Source organism: Juglans microcarpa x Juglans regia, chromosome 5D, assembly GCF_004785595.1.
Source record: "Juglans microcarpa x Juglans regia isolate MS1-56 chromosome 5D, Jm3101_v1.0, whole genome shotgun sequence".
Classification (NCBI taxonomy): Eukaryota; Viridiplantae; Streptophyta; class Magnoliopsida; order Fagales; family Juglandaceae; genus Juglans; species Juglans microcarpa x Juglans regia.
This window is the reverse complement of record NC_054602.1, coordinates 30,840,079-30,863,052: the sequence shown is the minus strand read 5'-3', so window position 1 is coordinate 30,863,052 and position 22,974 is coordinate 30,840,079. Positions and strand designations below refer to the sequence as shown.

Sequence of the window (22,974 nt, the reverse complement as noted above, 5' to 3'; positions counted from 1 at the left end):
GTGAGTTTTTCTCCCTTCACGAGTTTAGGCGTTTGGATGGTTTTAGGGCCAAGAGGGCATTGGTTGAATTGGAGCATAAGTATTCACATGTGAAAGATTGGACCAATAAATTTTTTTACTGCTTACTGGCGAGGGTTGGGAATTTCCAGCCGATGAAGCTCTTATTCGAGAGTTTCCTGTTAAGGCGTGTTGGTCTCCTATTCTTGATGGGGATGACTTTAAGGTTATTATTTCTCCTTGTGAGGAGGCTCATGTGAGGTTGGTTGATTCCTGGGCTCAGGTTCACCCAACTTATGTTTTTCGGATGTGCCTTTGACCCCCGGCAATATTGAGAAGTTCCTAATGGTTCCCGGTTGGGCCCATATATTAGGATGTGAGTTTTTGGATGCCCCCCATCGGCAGGTGACTTGAGGAAAAAGAAGCGCCCTGGTGTCGATGGATCAAAGAAGAGAAAACTCAAAAGGGCTCATGTCTCACCTCGTTCTGATATGTCCATCTATTTGAAGCGTGACTCCTTGCTCACCATTGCATTGAGTGGAGGCAGTAAGTTGGCTCCTCTTCGGGAGCAACTGAGTGAATTGACGCCAAAGGCAAATGAATGTGACATTAATATGGCCCCCCTCGGTCTAAACAAGGTGGAAAGAGTTCCCGGGCAAGTGGGAGCATGGAGGCGGCGCCCCAGGAGAAATTGAGCAAACTATCTACCTTCGTGGTGCCATCAACTTTTTCCTTGGATGATGTGATGTCTCTGCTGCTATAGTCGTTGTACAACACTTAAACACATCGGAAGATGTTTCTACAAAGAAGGGGTGATAATCCTCAGGGAAAGGATGATATGATCCTTCTGAATCCTGACTTGTTGGTGCCTCCATCTACCCAAACGAACTTCCAATCTTTCGAGGCTCCTCTGCCTACATTACCTTTGTCCCCCCTGCCTTCTGCTACTTGGTCTCTCGATGTTCCCGTGGAACCTCCTTGGGTGGAAAATGTCGAGAGAGAAAATGTTAAGGTGGAAAATGTTGGAGGATATGTTGAGGGAGTAGCAGCAGAATATGTTGAGGGAGTAGCAGCAAGTTCTGGCTCACCACTTGCTTCGACGATATCTGGTGGGGCTACTCCTAGTTTACCTTTTATTTTCTTAGCCCTTTCTCTCGCCAGTGGGAGCAAGGTTTTAATCCATTCCCCCCCCCCCCCCCTCCCCTTTAGTGTTTCTCCTAGGGGAGGGCGAGCTGCCCCTGATTGTTCCTGAGGAAGATTTTCAAGTTACTCGGGGACCATCTCACCAGGATGAGGTTGAAGTGTGTTCGGACCCAAATGTTGATGCACCTGCAAGTCTCCCGCCTGATCAGGCCGATGGAGCTTCTCTTCAGGGGCTATTCGCTACTACTCATATTCAGGCGTCTAACCCAAGGGGACCTCTTAGCCCTCATTTGTCGGGTTCCTCACCTTCCTCGCATGCTCATCGTGATGAGGCTTTCAACACCGTCATTCAACATCTTCAGAGTATTTTTGCACTGGTAATCTCTTCGTATCCACTTCCCCTTTTCCTCGTGTTTTTCCTTTTTTTTTTTTTTTTGAAAAGATAATAACATTCAACACATTCTGTCTCTTTTCTTTTTTTTTATGGTTTTAGGGGGTCGATCGCCTTGCTACCGACTTGATGGAAGAACGATTACGTCTAGAAGAGGAAAAAGATCGAATGGCTCATGAGTTGGCCCTACTGGAAGCTCGTTTCCAAACGGCTGACAATGAATTGGTTGCTCTCCATGTTCAGGTTGAGTCATTTTGGGAAGAGTTGGCGAATTCTACTGTAGATGCCGACTACTACCGCTAGGAGGTGGTTGCACTCGGGAAAGAGTGAGATGATCTTGTTACTCACCTAAACCAAACGAAAATCATTGAGCAAGAGCGAGATGATCTTGTTGCTCACCTAAACCAAACGAAGAACATTGAACAGGAGCGAGATGATCTTGCTGCTCGTCTCCCCCAAGCTGAGATGGCTACGCAGGACAGGGATGAGTTGGCCACCCAAGTGGAAGCCTTGAACAAAGAGAAGGATGAGTTGGTCACTCGAGCGGAGCTTGCTTTGAAGGCGCGAGATGATCTAGTTACAAGCCATGACCGAATAAAGGCAGAGCTTGAAGAGGCAACGATGGACAAGTCTGACTACGCCTCTCACCTGGCTTCCCTAGAGGACGAACAGCTAGAGCTATTTATAAATTTGGGTGTGGCGGAGGGCGTGAAAGTAGAGGCTGAAAAGGCTTTGACTGAGGTGAAGAAAAAACTTAAAAATAGCGACAACGAGTATCTTCAACTCAGTTTGGCTGTCGATTCTGCCAAAAAGAAAATCTCTATTTTTGAGAAAAAAGGTATCCAAGCTAACTCTCGCCTTGGAGGAATCCTAGCAAGACCTCAACTGGCTTCTTCCCCAAATAGCCACCTCTCCCAAAGTTCGGGCGCGAGCCTTGGGTATTGGTTTCAAACTTGGTGTGAAACAACTCCAAAAGCTTCTTCTTGCCAACCTAGAGACAAACCTGCAAACTTTGGACTGGAAGTCTATTCGTGCCAGCAAGGTTGCTTTGCATATTTGTGACTTCTTTGGTCGTGCTGAAATGCCAGATGCTTTTCCTTGCCCCTTATAAGACTTGTTTATTTTTGAAAGTTTTGTACCCCGTGAGGGATTTGTTTAACTTTTGTGAAGCTTTGTATGCAATGAGACTTCCTGCTTTTATTAATGATACTTTGTGACCATCTTTATAGATGCCTTGTTTTCTTTTGAACTTTGTTTACGGATAATAAGCACTCTTTGTTGTTTCTTGGTAACCTGCGCATAACTATAGTTCCAGGCGAAACTATTCATACCTTAAGTGTTAGGCTTGTGGGTGAGTTCTTCGGCCACGTCAACTTTTTGGCAATAAGGTGTTAACGAGAGATCCCTAAACCGTTTTAACCTTTAAGTTTTTCGGCTAGTGGGAGATCCCTCGACCACTTCACCTTTTGGCAAGAAGGTGTTAACTGGAGATCGCTTAACTATTTTAACCTTTAAGTATTATCAGGCTAGTGGGAGATCCATCGACCATGTCACCTTTTGGCGAGAATGTGTTAACAAGAGATCCCTCGACCGTTTTAACTTGAAGTATTATTAGGCTAGTGGGAGTGGGAGTGAGAGATCTCTTGACCACGTCACCTTTTAGCAAGAAGGTGTTAACGGGAGATCTCTTGACCATTTAAACTTTGAAGTATTTTTAAGCTAGTGGGAGATCCTCAACCACGTCCCCTTTTGGCGAGAAGGTGTTAACGGGAGATCCCTTGACCATTTTAGCTTTGAAGTTTTTAGGCTAGTGGGAGATTCCTCGACCACGTTACCTTTTGGCGAGAAGGTATTAACGAGAGATCCCTCGACCGTTTTAACTTAAAGTATTATTAGGCTAGTGGGAGTGGGAGTGGGAGTGGGAGATCTTTCGATCATGTCACCTTTTAGCAAGAAGGTGTTAACGAGAGATCCCTCGACCATTTTAACCTTGAAGTATTTTTAGGCTAGTGGGAGATCCTCGACCACGTCAACTTTTGGCAAGAAAGTGTTAACGGAAGATTTCTTGACCGTTTTAACCTTTAAGTTTTTTGACGAGTGGGAGATCCCTCGACCACATTGGCGAGAAGGTGTTAACGAGAGATTCATCGACCGCTTTAACCCTTAAGTTTTTAAGCTAGTGGGGGATCCCTCGACCACGTCACCTTTTAGCAAGAAGGTGTTAACGAGAGATCTCTCGATCATTTTAACTCTTGAGTTTTTAGGCTAGTGGGAAATCCTTCAACCACGTCACTTTTTGGCGAGAAAGTGTTAACGGGAGATCCCTCCACCATTTTAACCCTTAAGTTATTTGGCTAGTGGGAGATTCCTCGACCATGTCACCTTTTGGCGAGAAGGTGTTAGCGGGAAATCTCTCGACCGTTTTAACCCTTAAGTTATTAGGCTAGTGGGAGATCCCTCGACCACGTCACATTTTGACGAGAATGTGCTAACGGGAGATCTCTCGACCGTTTTAACCTTAAAGTTTTTATACTAGTGGGAGATCCCTCGACCACATCACCTTTTGGCGAGAAGGTGATAACGGGAGATCCCTTGACCATTTTAACTTTTAAGTTTTTAGGCTAGTGGGAAATCTCTCGACCACATCACCTTTAGGCGAGAAGGTATTAACAGGAGATCCCTCGGCCTTTTTATCCCACCTCCTTATTTTCTCTTCAAGTCTTGGTCATATTTTTTGCATTTGTCAAACAAAGAACTAAAGAAAAGGTGGACAAAATGTGTAGGCATTTATTATTGAAAAATTATATCAATAAGCAAATCAACAAATGAAATAAAAGAAAACTACATATCTTTCCCTTAAACGTAGTACTTTCGTAGGTACTCTGCATTCCATGGGTGAAGTAGCTGACGCCCTGCAGCATCCTTGAGCTGGTAAACTCCCGGTCTGTGGCTTGCCACTACAACGTAAGGGCCTCCCCCATCGAGGGCCTAATTTCCCTTCTTCTCCCATGGTGACGTTGATTTCCTTCAGCACTAAGTCACCTGCTTTGAAAGATCTAGGCCTCACTCACTTGTTGAAGTACTGCTCTGCTTTCTTCTTAGAAGATGCAACTCTGATTTTTGCATCCGCCCTTATCTCCTCCAATAGGTCTAGATTTTCTTCCAACCTTGCTACGTTTTTTTCTAGATCAAAGTGTTTTCCTTCTGTAGCTTGGTAACCCGACCTCGACTAGTGCCATCAATACACTTCTATATGCTAGGGCGAAAGGTGTTTGGCCTGTTGAGATTTTTGGTATTGTTCTTTAAGGCCACAAAAAATTCTCGAGAGCTCGTCAGCCCATAACCCATTTCTGTCGCCTATCTCCTTTTTCAGTATCCCCATTATGGTTTTGTAGTTGCTTCCACTTTTCCGTTTGCCTGGGGATGGCCTGGAGAAAAGTAATTGACCTTGATTCCTAGCTCCGCACACCATTGGCGATAATGTTCAGAATCGAACTGTTTTCTATTATGAGAAATGATACACTAAGGTATCCCAAACCTACACACTACTACATTCCACACGAACTTTGTCTCACTTTGGGTGGTTATTGTAGTCATCACCTCAGCTTCTGCCTACTTTGTAAAGTACTTGATGGCTAAGATGATGAATTTTGTTCCTCCTTTGCTGGGGGGCATAGGGCCTACCAAATCTACTCCACATTGGGCGAACGACCATGGGGACGTTATGGACCGCAACTTTTCGGGAGGTGCACCTGGGATTGGTGCATGAATCTAGCACTGGACACACTTTTTCGCGAAATCCTTCGCATCTTTGAGTGTGTTTAGCGAATAGTATCCTGCCCTTACAATCTTTGCAGCGAGTGATCGTTCAGGATGATCGTCCTCCTGAGTGACTCTCACAAATCCCCTCGTGTACCTCCTTCATCACGTACTTTGCTTCCTCATTTGTTATACATTGCAATAATGGGTTTGAAAAATCCAGCCTGTAAAAAACTCCGTCAACTATAGAAAACATGGTCACCCTGCTTTTCAACTTTCTCGCATCTTCCTAAGATGGGGAGAGATCGCCTGTCTTTAAATACTATTGTATATCATTAGCCCATCCTTGTGTACTTTCACCTACCTGCAAACTTTCCCCTCCTACTGGTGAACTAGCCATCCTTTGTAAATCAACCTTTCATGGCAGCACTTCATCTTACTTTGCTGAGGCCGCGCGCCAATCGATCAGCTTTGAAATTGTCTCCTCAAGATATCTTCTCGATTCGAAAATATTTGAGACCTTTGCACTACTCCTGGACTTAGTGAATGTATTTTATTAGCTTGGTTCCCCTCGCCAAATACTCCCTGGTGATTTGCCCAACTACTACCTGTGAATTGGCTTTCATTTCGGCTGCCTTGTCTCCTAATACCCTTGTTATTACTACCCCAGCAAGTACTACTTCATATTCAGCTTCATTGTTTGTTACCTTAAACTCCAATCGTACTGTATGGTACGACTCTTCCCCCTCACTCGTTACTACATGCACACCAACTCCTCCTCCTGCTTAGCAGGCTTATCCATCCACATATACTTGCCAAGAATTCTTCTCAGGTGGTTTATGGATTTCTTCTCTGAAGTTTGAAAACTCTGCTACGAAATTGGCCAAGATCTGTCCCTTCACAGTGCTTTTTGGTATGTAATTGATGTCATACTCGCTCAACTCAATTGACCATTTGACCAACCGTCCCAAGATGTCTAGTTTCTACAACACCTTTTGCAGAGGTGATGAGGTGATCAACTTTATTGGATGGGCTTGGAAGTAAGGCCATAATCGCCTTGTTGCTACCACCATGGCGAAGGCGACTAACTCAACCTTTGGATATCTGGCCTCAGCTCCTTTTAGGGCTCTGCTTATGTAATACACCGGCTTTTGTTCCTTCCCCTCCTCTCGTACCAATGCAACTGACACTGCGTTCGGAGTCACTGCTAATTATAGTGATAATGGCTCTCATGGCTTGGTGTGAATAAGCAATGGCGGCTTAACTAAATATTCCTTTAACTGAGCAAATGCTTCCTTGTACTTGGTATCTCAATCTCGTGCTTTTTTAAGTACCTAAAAGAAGAAAAGACATTTATCCATTGATCGGAATAAATGGATCAATGGATATCTTGCCTGCTAGCTTTTGTACCTCGTTCAAGTTTATAGGCGACTTCATCTCTATTATTACTCTGAGTTTCTCGAGATTTGCTTCGATTCTTCTTTCTGACACTATAAAACAGAGGAATTTTCCTGATTGCACTCTAAATGCACACTTCATTGGGTTGAGCATCATTTGGTACCGACGTAAAACCTGAAAAGCCTCCCTAAGGTCTTCCACATGTTAGTTAAACTCCATACCTTTCACTAGGAGATCGTTGACATACACTTCCATGTTTCTTCTGATCTGGTCTTTAAACATTTTGTTCACCAACCTCTGGTAAGTTGCCCCAACATTCTTCAAGCCGAAGGGCATCACTTTATAGCAGTATAATCCTTGGTCGGTTATAAAAGTGGTTTTTCTCCTGATCAGCCTCCTTCATCCTAATTTGGTTGTATCCTAAATAAGCATCTATAAAACTTAACATTTTATACCCTGCTATCGCATCTACTATCAGATCTATCTGTAGTAATGGAAAGCTATCTTTTAGGCAAGACTTGTTGAGATCAGTGAAATCTACGCGCATTCACCACTTTCCATTAAATTTTTTTTTACCAATACCATGTTGGACAGCCACTCTAGATTCTATGCTTCTTTGATGAATCCAACTGCTAATAACCGATTCACCTCCTCCGCGATTGCTTCGTACTTCTCAGTGCTGAAGTTTCTCTTTTTTTATTTTACTGGGCGTACCTTTAGGTCTACGTTCAGCTTGTGTTCAATGACCTCCTCGCCTATCTCGGGCATATCTTTATGACTTCATGTGAATACATCTTTATGGTTTAGAAGAAAATCTATTAGTTGTTGTCTCTCTTCCTATGTTAATTTAGTCTCGATCTTCACATGGCTCTCGGAATGATTTTGCTCAAGAGTGACCAACTCCAAGGGCTCATCTGCCCCATGCTTCAAAGCATCTTCATCTCTATTATCTAGCTCTATCATCATTACTTGGGGTCCCAGTGGGAGGATCGCGTGTTCTTCAGCATCCATAACACTGACATCTCCTTATCCCTGTCTGAGTTCCTGTATATAACATTCTCTGGCTAAAAACTGCTCATCTCTCACCTCACCTATTCCACGTGGGCCGCGCACCTTGCCTATTGGGAACTTCATCTTTAGATGATAGGTCGAGGTGATAGCCTTTAAAGCATTCAACGTGGGTCGTCCAATAATCTCATTATATGTTGACTGAGTTCTCACTACTAAAAACTCATTCATCGTCGTGGCGACATAAGAGTTTGTGCCCATAGATATTGGTAATGTAATGGACCCCATTGGTTGTACCGCATCCCCGGTGAACCCTTTCAACGTAGTTGGTGCTGGTTTCAACTGACTTTCGCTGATTCTCATCTTGCTGAAAGCATCCCAAAATAGGATGTCTGCTGAACTTCCGTTGTCAATTAATATCCTTCTTATGGTAAAATTTGCCACCAGCATTGTTACCACCAAGGCATCATCATGTGGATATACAATCCCTCGACAATCTTCTTCGTCAAAGGATATTGTAGGGGATATATGCACTCAGGGTTGCTCGACGGGTCTCTCCACATAAAAAACCTCTTCAAATCTCGTCCACCTAGCATACGCCTTTCTTCCTAAAGAAGTTGGGCCAACTCCCGCATATCCACCGACAATCATATGAATTTCGCCCAGGGGCGGGTGGGTTTTTGCGGGCATCATCTGTTCTCGGTTTCAGTTCACAAGGTTCATGTGACCTCCTCCTTCTTCTTGGTGATTCCTGCCTCCTGGGGCTTTCACTCCTCCTTCTTTTATACTCTAACTTTCGATCGTTCGTGCATCTTGGGGGGGTAATGTTCTGGGCGATCAAGCGTTCCAACTTGCCACTAACCTTCATTTCTTTTACTTTTCGCTTCAAGTTGTAACAGTTCTCAGTTCTGTGACCTCTTGTTTTGTGATAAGCGCAGTACTTCTCGGTCTGTTGCTCATTGTTTGGTTCCTCTTCCTTTGTTTTGTTGCAGTTTTGTGTACTAGAGTAGTGCACATACCCTCCATTGTGTCTTCTTAAGTTATTATCTCTATTTACCTCATGTTGGTTTTTCTTCACCTTTTGGTTCCCATCTCGGTCTTTCCTCTATTCTCCAATTCTCCTTTGTATTCCCGTTCATTCATTCTTTTCGATTGGGTGGTCAAGGCAATGAGAGTGTCTTCACAACGAGCATGTGAGGAATGCAATGAACCTGACAAATAAGGGCTAGGAGGTCCCCTCGGGTTAGACGCCTAAACAGGAGTAGTAGTGAGAAGCCCCCAAAGAGAAACCCCGAAAAGCCACGAGCATGGGGATGAGGGTGTCTTCAGAGTTGACAAAGTTGACAAAGTTGTCGGCCCTATCCATGAATTCCCGTAAAGTGGAAGGGTTCCTCCTGGCCAGTTCGGCTATAAAGGGGCTCCTTGGCCAAACACCGCCCAGCAATGCTGCCAGCATGATTTTTTCGTCTTGATCGTCGACTGTCATCTTTTCTTTATTGAAACATGTTAAATACGCTTTCAAACTTTCATCCTCTCTCTATTTAATTGTTAGCAAGTACGCGACTGATCTCCTGCGCCTTCTACTTACCATGAACTAGGTGAAAAACTACCGGCCCAGTTCTTCAAAACTTTCTATGGCATTTGGTTGTAGTGCACCAAACCATCCTCTCGTTAATCTCTTTAGAGTCGAAGAGAAAGCCCTATTTCTCCTGGGAAACCATGCAGCATCATATGGGTTTTGAAATTCTCCAGATGCTCCACAGATCTTTTAAGCCATCATATAAGTCTATCGACAAGACTTTAAATTTTGGAGGTAGAGGCATTGTCATAATTTCCGTAGAGAATGGTAGATTTGTGCTGGACAGCTTCTTCGCCTCCTCGTTCTCTTGATGGCCTTTGCCAACGCCTGGGCTATTTGCCTCCATCTTTACCCTGACAGCCTGACTAGGTGTCACGTCTTCTCTTGACGGCCCATTTCGTGACTTGAGAGTCTCATTCTCCTTGCGCAGTGAGTCCACCTCTATGGAAAGTTTCTTTATAATCTCCTCCATTTTCACAAATTTCTCCTCTATGTTTTGTGAAGTTTTTCCCTAATCCCTAATTACCTAAGACCGAATGGTAATGAGCATGTGAAAAGCACGTTAAGTGTGAGACTAAACAAATTCCACAGACGGTGCCAACTATTTTGGACGTGTTTCACCGTCGCCACCTCACAATTACCTATAACCAAAGAGTTGAGGGCTTAGGGGTTTGAATGAACACTTCTGATGCCTAAGTCAGTGATCGAAGATAATAACAATAATACTAATGAATCCAATCCCTTTTACGTACCTAGGTTATCCTCTTATATAGAGCCTCAGAACCATTCTATTGCTTAAGTGATAATAGATGTATCTATTATTCAAATTCAAACTTGGGGATGAGAGTTACTACTCTAATAGATTGTTATAATAACTGTCCGTCCTCTCCAATAGGGATAATAAAAAGCATAAACTTGGTTTCAAAGAGTAAATCCTATAAAATGAGTGTACAAACAGGAAAGATCCCCTCGCCTAAATGAAGTGGCCGAAAAGCCACCTCTGGCTCTGACCAAATATGGAGCCCATGAGTCATCCCTTAAAAGGTGAATCGAAACGCACCTGTGAGGGGTGGCTATGGAGTTCGGTCATGAGATCCACTCACGAGCCATCCATTGATCCCTTTTAAGTCGGCCCACGAAGGGGTCTCTTAGAATGGCATGCTCGCAGTAATCACCCCTTGATGTGGCTTTCCGACCGAGGATATATGTTATACATCAGTCACACCCCACACTCCACACTTGATGTGGTTTATTATTATTATTATTATTATTATTATTATGTCAGAGCCATCTCTCTCAACGACCTCTCTCGCCTCAAGCTCTCTCTCATCGAACCCCCTATCTCTCTCATCAAGCTCTCTCTTCTCAAGTTCTCTCTCACCGAACCCCACCCCCTCCATCTCATCGAGTTCTCTCTCTCTCACACACACCAAGTCCTCTCTGTCCTCAATCTCAATTTTGGGTTGGTTTTATTTTCACTTTATTTTTTCTCATCAATTTTTCTACATGCCAGGCATTGAGGGGGGAGAAGAAGGGGTTAGGGCAGGATCAGGGCAGGATCAGTTCACTTGTTAGTAAATGCAATTTACCACGTAGGGTGTAGGGGTGTGTGGTGGTAAATTGGCTGATGGGTAAATATTTCTTATGAGAAGTTTCTATCCCCTTTACAGGAATAAAATTATTTTAAAATTATTTTATTTGGCAATTCTATACCATATAATTACTGTAGAAAAAAATAAAAATATAAAAATTAAAAATAAGTGTATGGTGTATTACTGCTTAATAAAAAGTTTTATTATTTTATTGCTCTGTTTGTCACGTCAGCTCAATGGAAACTTGTTCGTTATCTAATCACTTTCGCGTTTCCCAACACATGAAATGCAAAAAACACAAGGTCGATATACATGTCGGTGCTCTCCTTGTCACTGGGGGGTTTGGGATACAAGTGGCAATTAGACTCATTAATTTATTTGATCGAGCATTATTATACGAGTAATTCTATTTATTATTTTAATTCTCATCATATTCTTATTATCTTATAATATTACATTAAATAATTAGAAATTATTTATTATATTTTACTTATAAATTTATCATCTAATATCATATTATGAGATGACAATGAGATAATAAGAAAAATAATGATGAATATTTCTTTTTTTTTTAATTTTATAATGGTTAAGTTTTCCAAATCCATTACTTTTTTTTCTGCAAAATGAGAGATGGGGGCGACCAGCGTAGCTACCTTCCTTGGACATGACTATAAGAGTCCCTCCTTGAAATTCCGATTTGAGCTATAGCTACTGTCCAATGGGCGAGCTCGTCACTACAGTACTACCAAGCTGTCAGCCGATCTAAAGCATATCTCATATACCCTTAGTTAGGCACTACATCAGCAAGCGGTTTCAAATCCATTACTTAAATTGATATAATTAAAAACTTAACAACGCTTTTGGAAAATTTTGAAAACTTCGGAGCTCTTTTCGTACTTAATATATTTTTTTTAATAAAGCTTTTTAGTTTTAAGATATAATTTAAATATATAAATCTACCTCTTTTTATTAACTTAAACTTACAAGACAAATACTAGTTTTATATAATATCACAGCAGAAATTCTAAATTCTAATTCTAATTCTACACTTAATAACTAATTAATTAAATATTTTACGAGTTATTTAAACAGGTACTTCATGACTAATTGAGCTAAATATTAAAACAAAACTAATGAATATTTGGATTGAGAATTAACCTCAACTCATCTCATCACTATAACTTTCACAAATTTTCATACAAAATATAATAAATAATTCAACTTTTTCAAATCTTAAAAACAATAATAATATTAAAAAAATAATATTCTAACAATATTTTATTCAATTTTCAACTTTTATCTCAACTTATCTCATTTTAACTCATTATTCAAACGTAATCTAAGATAAAATTACAGGAGAACTATATACTTTTGAAGTATACGCATGGTAGATGCCATCCCATTAAGTTCCAAATTCCGCATCAATATCAGAAATGCTCACATCTAGAATGCAGCAATAATAATAATTTTAAATTACGATATATGATACTTTCATTATATTATAAGAACTATACTTTATATAAAGGTTGATGAAATTTTTCAAAGAATGCAAAATTTAACAAGTTCAGAGATTGGGAAATGAGGTAGTTAATAGGCTTGCTTGTTATGCTTGCAGTGTTGAGGATATTGAAATATGACGGGATGATGTTCTAATGTCTGTATCCCAAGCTACATGGCTTGACAAGAACAATTCATAATGTTTTCTGTTAATGACGTGTTTTCTTGTTAAAATAATAATAATTAGAACTTTATGAAAACAATTTTTAAAAACATGACATTTTTTCTAATAAAATGAGACCATTGCGTCATCCATTCTAGGGGTGGGTAGCGGGGGCCCGCCCCCTGTTACCCCGCCCCCGTCCGCCTTGCCCCCATGGGCGGGCAGGCTACCCCGCAGGGGTAAGGGCCCCCGCCCCGCATAAAGGACCCATAGCAGGGGCAGGGGGCGGGCTGACCCTAACGGGACCCCACTCCGCACCCCACTCCATCTCAAAAATAATAAAAAAAAAATTATTTTTTATATTTATATAAATATATACAATTTGTTAAAAACTTGAATTCAAGTTAATAAATTGCCTTGATCTCCTAGGCCAACCTTTATAGAGGAGACCAAGGCAATACAATAGTCATTCTTAAGCAATATGAAATTATAGATCCAATGAATCACTAGATTGAGCGAGGGGCAGGGCGGGTTGCAGTTTCAACCCCACCCCCTGCTACCAAGGTAGGGGGCCACGGCCCCCGCCCCCCGTCTCCTGTGGGTGCAGGGTTGAAACCACACCCCCCGCTCAATTTTCTGGATCCCATATTATGTCGTCGTACAAGTCATTTGAAGGAAGTATTGCGCAAAAATTAAAAATCCTTGAAGCTTTTTACTTTTAAAGTGTGAACTCAAGAGACTAATCTTACAATTAGCACTAACGTTTTAACGCCGACTGATGCTGAAATCTCCAAAACGTTTTAAGGAATATATACACATTGGTAGATTCCCTTCTTTTTTTTTCTTCTGGACAGCAAATGTACTTATATTTCCAAGTATAATAAATTCATTTGAGATGTGTTTCAGAGTTCCAATGAAACGGTTTGGTGCCTCGAGGTGTGACTGAGCTTGAAGAAGAGTGAGCCGAAAAACTTTGAGAAGCATCTATACTTTCTGGCTGTTGGTTGTATCTCATCAACTCCAGAATATAAGCATCATCATGCAATGAGAAAGGTGTGCTGTCAAACAAAAACAATGTAACAAGTCTGAGATTCATGGCTATCAAGTTCTCTTCCCTGTAAGCAAAATCAATGGTGTACCTATTGAAGTCAAAGTGAACCAATTGCATGTCTTCAGAAATCTCTATCTCAACAGTAGCATGAGGGCTTGTCTGGGGGAGAGAGAGAGAGAGAGAGAGAGAGGGGTTAAAGTCAGGCAATGCACCACCCACATCAACAGAAACTGTAGAGATCAATTCCTATCACCTAAAATGTATATCTGTACATTTCCAAAATCAATAACTTGACTTCTACATGCATTTGATTAATAACAACGAAATATATTTTTCAAAAAGAAAAGAGAATAAAATTGATTTGTAGTTTAAGGGGAATGAAACTTTCTAGAATCTTCAACAATTTTGCAAGAGGGGGAAAAGAACAGGGACTCATCTTTATTTATTTAACTCAAAATCAATAAGCCTAACTAATTTTCGGTTCATCCTAATCCATAAACAAAATAAGCATGTACTTCAGAAATAGAATCAGATGGGAATGTAGACAGTACGGCTATACATTTCTCCTTTAGACTAATGGGTAACAAATACAAGGAAAATGATGGTAGAAAATATATACCTGAACCAGAATAAATGGCAAAGAAAATCCTTCTGGAGATGCACTTCCACACTTGAGTAACTGACAATTGCGCGTCAGCAAATCTTGGAGACCTACAATCTTTTTTTTTTTATTGAAAACAAATACAGAGAAATAGTACATTTATGCCCTTAAATAATTAAAAATAAAATAAAATACAATCTTTCCTTACAAGAATAGAAAAGATGAAATCAGATCAATCCATAGAGTTCAATACTTGACCCACCCTCTCATCCAATTGCCATGAATGTACCCGTTTAACACAACAATATTACTATATATAACCCCAATTAATTCAAAATATTTTCTAGACTTGAGAAAATATGCCAATATCACATGGATATGGGTATAGCTTATAAATTGTGTGTAGTATTGTTAAATCTCCTGTTGGTTATAGCTTCTATCTAAAGTCAAAGGAGCATCTCTTCGCTAAAATATAAAGCCCTACTTACTGGCCATTTCTTTTAGCTTTTGGAATAAAATAATCAATTCAGAACGTGTTCCACTCACATAATGTGTCTAAGATTGAAACAAACTAAGAAAACCAATTAAATGCTCCCAAATTTACACTGGAGACCCCTTCAAAATATAATTACATTGCAAACCTAATTATCTATTTCTCTTTTAAAGCAAGGGATCTCCAGATCATACTATGTAGCTACATATGAAGACAAGGATGAAAGTTAATAGACTTTATGAGAGAAATTAAATGTCCAACATAGATACCATTATTTGTTGAAAGAATAAGTAAAACTATTTTTTATTGGACCCAGGTGTCCAACTAAATTCTAGGGGTGCACAAGCCCTCAGCAAGGAGTTTCCCACAAGTGCACTTTGGATAATTCAAAGGAAAATTCTCCAATCAGATGGTCCTAAGAATGTGAATGCAGAGTTTCGAACCCAGGACATCCGGTTTATGCGGCTCACCCTAGGACCACTATGCCACCCCTTGGGATTGAAAGAATAAGTAGAACACTAATGCTGGAAACTTCTTGTAGGTAACAGTAAATTAACAATAATTTCCTTGGCACTACCTTTTCTTCTAGACCTTTCAAGTAGGCCACTTTCTTTCCAATCTTATTCACCAGCCGAAGTCGCAATGCCTGTGAAGATCAACAGCAAAATTAACATGATTGGATTATAGAAATATTATGGGGCTCTTTAGTACGTTTATATTTATGTGACAGAGAAGGAGGAAGAGAGATCTATAATTGTTGTATCACTCAAATGGTCAAGGAGGCTGTGCACAACCTTAATCTCTTCCAAATCCTTTATTCGTGTATTTGGTAGTCCCTTCCAATGGATTTCCTTTTTGTCTCCGGCAATAATATCCAGTGCCAGAAGAACATTTAATGCATCATACACCCGTCGTCTTATGTTCTTCTCATCAGACTGATTAACCAAAATGATCATTTTGCAACACAATCATGAAGCTTCAAGTGAAGCAAATGTTCTAGAATAAATATTTAGAATTATTGAGTTGAATTGAACCTCTGACGATGCTGCCGCATCACCACGTGCTCCGGAAAACTCTGCAACGATTTCATCTGCGACCTGAACCTCATCAATCAATTCACTAAATTCAAAAATTTAAGGCACAGGAGGTAATCAATCAAACAAGCAAGACTCTTCTACTAATCCTAGTGAAAACATGAGGCCAACCATTGTTGGCCAGTCATTTGGTGTAAGTTTATTTAGAGAAGTGGAAACAATATTTCCTAAGGTCTTACTTCTCTTGTCTTTCAGCTAGGTTGCCAGAAGGCCCATTGCTTGATTTATAAAGGAAGACAAACCAAAAAACATTGATATTCTCCATGATACATTACCCAGTTGTTTGAGGACAACACACAGCAGTCTACAATCCTAAGTGAACTCCCACAATCACTGTACTGTTACTAATAACATTCAACTTAAACATTACAATTATGGCTTTCAACCAGAAATATTGTTTTGATGGAAATAGAAAGTGAATCGTTAAAAGTCCAATATTTTTAATTTAAAACAGCATAAAAATTAATAGTAAATTATGGCTTCTCAAATATGAAAAAAATTCTTATGTTGAGTTAGCATAATTATTATTTGGATAGTCATAGTGAACTCCCACAATCACTCTTATATCTTCATTGCCAGAAAATAAGAGCTTATCTAATTTGATTAAGGAGATAATTAGTGCATAGAACAGCTCTAGATTCTCTTCCATAAAGCTTCTTACAAAAAAATTAATTCAAAATTAAAATATAAAATTATACCTCATTATATGTTGTTCTAACCTTGCTCTCCAACTTCTGACAAACTGGAAAAAAGGAAAACAATGAATTAAGTGCCCAGCAAAGATTTACTTGTAGCACCATTGACCATCATTACTAAAACATAGGACCATTGGGAGTTCGACATTCCTATTTTGGATAGATTTTAAAGCTGAACTGAGAGAATATGCTAAATCACGAGATTTAAGAAACACATATGGAACAAACCAATATTACTGAACTGGCGCAGTCCTCCACCCTTTAGTCTTGATTCTCTTTTCTTCTTTGCTGCTCTGCTTCTGTTTTTTAATAAAAAGAAGAGAACACAATCAAAGCTGATAAGAACACAAACAAACAATTAACTTGTTCCAGTGTAGGCATGCCAGTTATTGTTTGTCATGTAAATTCTTGAATAAAAATACTCAAACAGAGTAACTTCTTTCAACTGAAAAGCAAGATACTAACCCCTCATTGAAGATGCTGGCATTCTCACGATGGGAAGCCATATTGTTTGTTCCATGGTTACTCTGGCAATGAGTTGGCACATTACCACAACTCATTGAAGCTGCACCTGGACCTTCTCCACTAGACGTTTTCAGATTCAAGTGGCCAAAAGTGTATCTAGTGTACCTATCTTCCATCAGATTGCAGAAGTCACTTTATTCACCCTCACTCCCCAGGCAGTATTTGTAAGGAAGAGCTGTATATGTTAATTACTACGTTTTCAATCTCTTGTTTCAAATTACAATTTAAGAGGAAAAGAAAAGGCAAGAAAGGAATTTGATGATAACTAATGTTGTAATTATGTTCTTTTCTGAAAGGTAAACGTCTGGTTGAGTATTGTGGAATTTGACGGATTCAAAGGTAATTTCATAAATAAAGCACTTCAAAATGCTTTCCGGTCTCTTGTATCCCATCCACATTTGGGTTGAAACAAAAATTGGGGCTTGAGAGGAATGAAACTGATCCCCAAAAAAACTTGTATACCCTCAATGGTGGGTTCCATTCCTCCATCTCTCCTTCCCAAACAACATGCAAATTGGGTGGTGAAAACGTGACTTCTTTAGAACTTTTCTACAAAACTAAAAAAGAGTTTCTATTGATAATAATAACTCAAAAAAAGTTGACAGAAGGCCTTGGTAGCTGGCAGAAAAAGGTAAGGATATAAACTTAATATACTCCAATACCTACAGAGATCATGCTTTTCAAGTCTGGGATGATGGAAGTGGTCAAGAATATCTCTTTATTTGAGATATCGACGTTGTTTTCAGTCCCCTGTCAATCTTCTCCCATTCGAAACAGTTTGCACCTGAAAACTGGTGGTGGGGCCGACAATGATCTTGTTTTTTCAATGGATTTGATTTGGCTATAGTCCCATTAATATCTTGCACATTTCCACATGGCTCTTTGTAGAATTTGGCCTATTGGCAACTCCTACAGATGTCCCAATGTGATCACTTTACTCTCGGAATAAAAAAATTTCGACTAACCAGATTCCCAGCCAAAAAGGAACGCCATCGGATACAAGATAGTGTGTAGAGAGAAAAACAGAGCAAAGCAAACTCTGTACTTGGAAATTCCAAATTTTAAAGTGAAAACCTCCGAGACAAAGGAAAAGAAAAAGGGAAACCCTAAACAACATGGCATCCATGCAAATACGTTGCGGTTAAATTTTGAAAAATCTATAGACGAGGGAAAAGAGCGACGTACCTGACGATCAATGTATTCGTTCTCTCGAAAGAAGGAACCCTAGAAACGTTAACAACATGTTCTTATGTCTTCCCGCTTCCCGCAAACTACGGATAGATCCACCCGAAGCATTCGAATTCAAAATGGCACAGTGCTCAACGACATGGCCAAATTGTCCCTCCGGTCCCGTTTGTATTAAAGTTTGGTTTTCGCCGGGACAGGTTTATATTCGTAATCTATCTTAATTCATTTCAACTCATTTCAACCTATCTTATTATTATTTATTATTATTAATTAATTTTAACTTACAAATCTCATTATTATTTACAATATATTTTATTATTATTTATAACTTATCTCAACTCATCTCAACTCATCTTCGAATCTAAACTATACTTAAATTTCAATCAACTTTTTATTTTTATTTTTTTAAAGTTTTTACCTTTTTTTTTTTCAGTAATATTAGATATAATAAAGATTTTATTAGTCACTACATAGAATACACACTATATAATGTTGATGTGGTAAAATTTAATTTGTAAAAAATAGTTATAAATTTAAATTTTACAACTCACATTATGTCACATCAATAATATGGATAATATATTTTACGTACTGGATTGTGAATAGAATGATTTTAAAGTGTAGTTTAGATATTGAGATGAGATGAAATAATTTTAGATAAAAATTAAAAATTGAATAAAATATTATTAACATATTATTTTTTAATATTATTATTATTTTAAAATTTGAAAAAGTTGAATTGTTTATTATATTTTATGTGAGAATTTAAAAAAATTATAATAATGAGTTGAGATGAGATAAAATGAAATGAAATACTTTCACTATCCAAGCCAGACCTAAATCTTTTCGAATAGGTTCCGTTTAGATAGTGAGATGAGATGAGATGATTTTAGATCAAGGGTATGCTATACAACCTCCTACTATTCCCCTACTTCCAAACACGGTTTTTCCTTTTTTTTTAGCATTGGTATTCATAAGCCTTACATATTACATACCACAATTTTTTTTATTTTTTATTTTTTTTAAAAAAAATTTGGTTTTATTTTTCTTAAAATAATTGAATTTTTTTATTTATCATTCATATACCACATATTTGATAAGAGAAAAAAATTATAAAAAATGTAGTATGTGGTGTAAGAGGCTTATAAATAGAATTTTTCTAAGAAATAACCCCCCATCCCCCTCCCGCGTTGATCTCCCCCCATTTTCTCTTCGGCATTTTTCTCCCCCACCGCCCACCTCATCGTCTCTTCTGCCCAACTACTTGATCTTGCTGCCGATACCCACCATCAGTCTCCTAGTGCTCTATAGACAAGTCCGGTAAGAAATGAAAGAAATGATTTTTATTTTTCTATTTGAAATGAGGTCTCTCCATTTCTAGTATATTGAGTGTTTTTGTATTTAATAGATCTGTGAGTTTGTTTTTATTTTTTGATCTATGTTTTGTGTGGTACTAAAGTGTGTTTTGTGGGGTTTTTATTTGATCTTTGAGTTTGCATAAATAACAGGAAAGCTTGCAAATTTTCTCGCGATTTTTGTAGGGCTTTTGGTTAATCCGTGGTTTGTGTTCATTATATTTGTCTGTAATGTTAAAGACTGCAACTAGACATGGCATTGTTGTGCGAGTCTAGAAATCATGGCATTGGTTGATCTGTGAGTTTGTGGGGTTTTGATGACCTCAATGTTGCTTCAAAACCTTAACAATTCACTTCAAACTTGACCAATTTATTTTTGTTTTTGTCAATTTAATTAGCAGAAGCAGATCAACCCCCCCCCCCCCCCCCCCAACAGGAAAAGAGAGAAGGGACCAGGGTAAATGATATGCTGGATGCCACTATATTAGCCTTTGCTTAGGCACAAAAGGAAATCTCTATTATTTCTGTTATTTATATCTTTATTTTTGTATTTGCAGTTGAAGAGGGTGGGTGTTAGTCACCAGTAATTGAATTTGAGTTAAATAGTGTGATGGGTGAAGGGGGAAGAGTGAGCATTAGGCCCCATATTATAACTAGACACATTTTTCAAATACTTTGATGTTAATTGTTATCTTTGCTAGCTGCAGCAAAAGGATTTATAGCCATTTTTTTCTTCCATAAATATCAACACTGAGTTTGATGATGAAGTAGAGTTGAAACCAAAATATCAACTGCATTTTTTTTGTTTAAGGAATATGTTATCACTAATAAAGAGAAACTCTGGTGGCATTGGCTGTTCAAGTAGTTTTCTGATAATGTCATGCATGCCACTTCGAACTTGGTGCGAATCAATCCTTGTGAATTTGCATAGCTGTTAGTGTTTATATATTAAAGCATTGGCATTGAATTAGCCAAATACATTTTCATCTTCAAATTTAACAAATATCATCCATATTTGCTCCACATTGAATTAGCTAAATTGTTTTCATCCAAACTATAAGTTACAGTAAATCCATTCTTCTTTTCAAATATTAAAAGAACTATAGCAAGTCTAAAAGTATTTTTTGAGATTATTATATTATTGATATGAGATTTTTATTCATATGAGATTTTACCATCTATATACATATGAGATTATTATATTATAAATTGTTAGATTGTGAAAATAAAAATAAATATGATTGTTGGAGGTTATTGAAGATTATACAAATAAAATATAAATTAATTAAAAAAATATAAATAATAAATAATAATATTTTATTATTATAAAGAGTGTGATGACTAATCTAATGTAGACTTTAAGTTTTGAATGATTAGCTAAAAGTGAAAAAGTTACATATTAGTCAAAATTTGAAGAATAGAATTGTCAATCCAATACTAATGCTCTTAGTAAATATGAGTTTATTTTAGCGGATTGTAGTTACAGGTATATACGTAGCAATTAGTGTATATATTATTGTCATGACTTTTTTTTTCCCTTTGTTGATACATGTATAAGCAATGAAGCTTCAACGTGCAAAGACGCTAGAAGTTCAAAAGCCTACTTTCCAATGAGAGGATTGATGCTCACTTAATAATGCATAGTTTATGGAACTATGTCACTGCAACTGACAAATTGGAAGTTGAAGAATTTTGAGATGTTTGAATTTGTAGTGTAATCTGTTTGGCATTGGGTTATATCCAAACTTTGTATTTTGCTACTTGTAGTAGTTTGAGAATTATTGTATCCAACCTTGGTGTAATTATTTTGATTTTAAGAATAGATGGATGTGAATGCATAGGCAAATTATGGGTTGCAGATGAGTTGGAGAATTATTTGCCAGGTGATGAATGTAGTTTTAAATGTTAGAGTTGATAGATGTAATTTTTCTTGTACACGTTTTGGATTACTTCTACAGATTTGATCAATGTAATTTTTCTTGTAATGTATTGCTTATAATAGGTGTTGAAAGTGATTGAATACATTATGTTTTACCTCTCCCACCATACCAAGATGATACAGGTGCTAGAACTCCATGTTGGTTGAGGTTTTATATAGGATACGTAATTATTTATTTCCTTCCTTTACTTAAATTAGGTTTGTTTCACCAAGAGCTTTTTAGAATAATCAGGAAATTGTTGAAGTTGAATTTAGTACATTTTTTTCTCTCAATTGTTTTATAAGAGTGTAAAGCTCAGGATGTGATTGAGATTATGATTGTAATGTATTAAAGGAGGTCCCATGGATTTCTCATGAATTTTTGAATATATTAAGCACAAGTTAAATCTAGTTAATTGTTGCAAAAGCAACCATGACTGAACAACATTTTTCTTTCTTTTGACTGAACAACAAATCATGGTCAGGCAAAAATAAAGTGCAATAGCCAACAACTAGCAAGCATCAAAATCTAATCTGGAGTCTCCAACCATTACATTTATTTACCAATCATACAAATATCATATTTTGGCATACAATGACAAACACGGGGCTGGAATATAAAACTCATGCCAAGAAAGAATATTACAAGAAGTTAAAAATTACATTACTACCAACTACTTCACAATAACAATTAAATGAAAACAACACAGATTCTGAAATGGCCTCAACTTCTCCATTGAATGACCTCTTTTCATCACATTGTATCTTCATCTCCTGCACCATAAAACAAAACAAGGGGCGGTGAGCATTGCTTAAATAGCTTAAATGAAGAAAGTTCACCAATTGTCTTGTTTTAAAAATTAAGGACTTTCAATAGCTTTCAAATTATGTTTTTCAAATACTCCCTATTGGCTTTAAATACTCATTAAAAAAGGATTGTATACTTTTGTTGTGGTTAAATTGTTTACAAGTATTGCATAAACGAAAGTCAGTCTTTGATAAATCAAAGCTTGATGATGGGCAAGAACAAATAATCTCAGTTCAGTATTTCTGCTAAACACATGATGGGCAAGAACAAATATCAAAGGATCAAAAGATAAATCACGGAGAACAACCTCCAAACAGGAAAATTACGCACAAAATCAGTTCTACAAATATTCCAACACATCTACTTGATGGGGATCAAGCTAATTGCTCACAGGCAAAATAATTAATTACAAATATTCAACATAAGCATACAAAACTTTTGTATCACTGTCTGCAATTTTGAACATGGCAAAATGTCTTTTTCCCAATTTCATACGATATTTGTGACAATAAATCTCCTAGCTACTTTCATCTTCAAGTGGTTTGCTTAACAAACGCCTTACCAGTTAAGAACTTGGGCAAGCCAAATGAATGATGACATAAGATGAAGCATTGGGAAGATGAACAAAGCACTGGAAGGAAACTTGCAGAACGATGCCGCAAATCTGGATGCACGGGAAGGTTTGAATGTTGTCTAAGGGACACACGATGGAGAAGCAA

At 38.2% G+C, this 22,974-nt stretch overlaps 1 protein-coding gene across 4 annotated transcripts; it reads right to left on the bottom strand.

The window, feature by feature from the left end:
• Positions 1–13,223: 13,223 nt before the first annotated feature.
• Positions 13,224–18,357, bottom strand: LOC121264089 (transcription factor-like protein DPA). 4 transcript variants are annotated; one of them, XM_041167138.1, is made up of 11 exons: positions 18,172–18,357; positions 17,649–17,895; positions 16,927–17,091; positions 16,690–16,760; positions 16,465–16,508; positions 15,707–15,769; positions 15,467–15,607; positions 15,250–15,318; positions 14,198–14,296; positions 13,667–13,737; positions 13,224–13,585 (listed from the first exon to the last, which is right to left on the bottom strand). In XM_041167138.1, exons 3-11 carry the CDS (start codon positions 17,019–17,021, stop codon positions 13,414–13,416), a joined length of 825 nt encoding a protein of 274 aa, XP_041023072.1. In that variant the 5' UTR covers positions 17,022–17,091; positions 17,649–17,895; positions 18,172–18,357; the 3' UTR covers positions 13,224–13,413. The 4 variants fall into 4 exon arrangements, with proteins under 4 accessions (XP_041023072.1, XP_041023073.1, XP_041023074.1 ...); XM_041167139.1 differs by having other exon boundaries at positions 17,653–17,895; XM_041167140.1 differs by lacking the exon at positions 17,649–17,895 and having other exon boundaries at positions 16,927–17,095.
• Between the last annotated feature and the right edge of the window lie 4,617 nt (positions 18,358–22,974).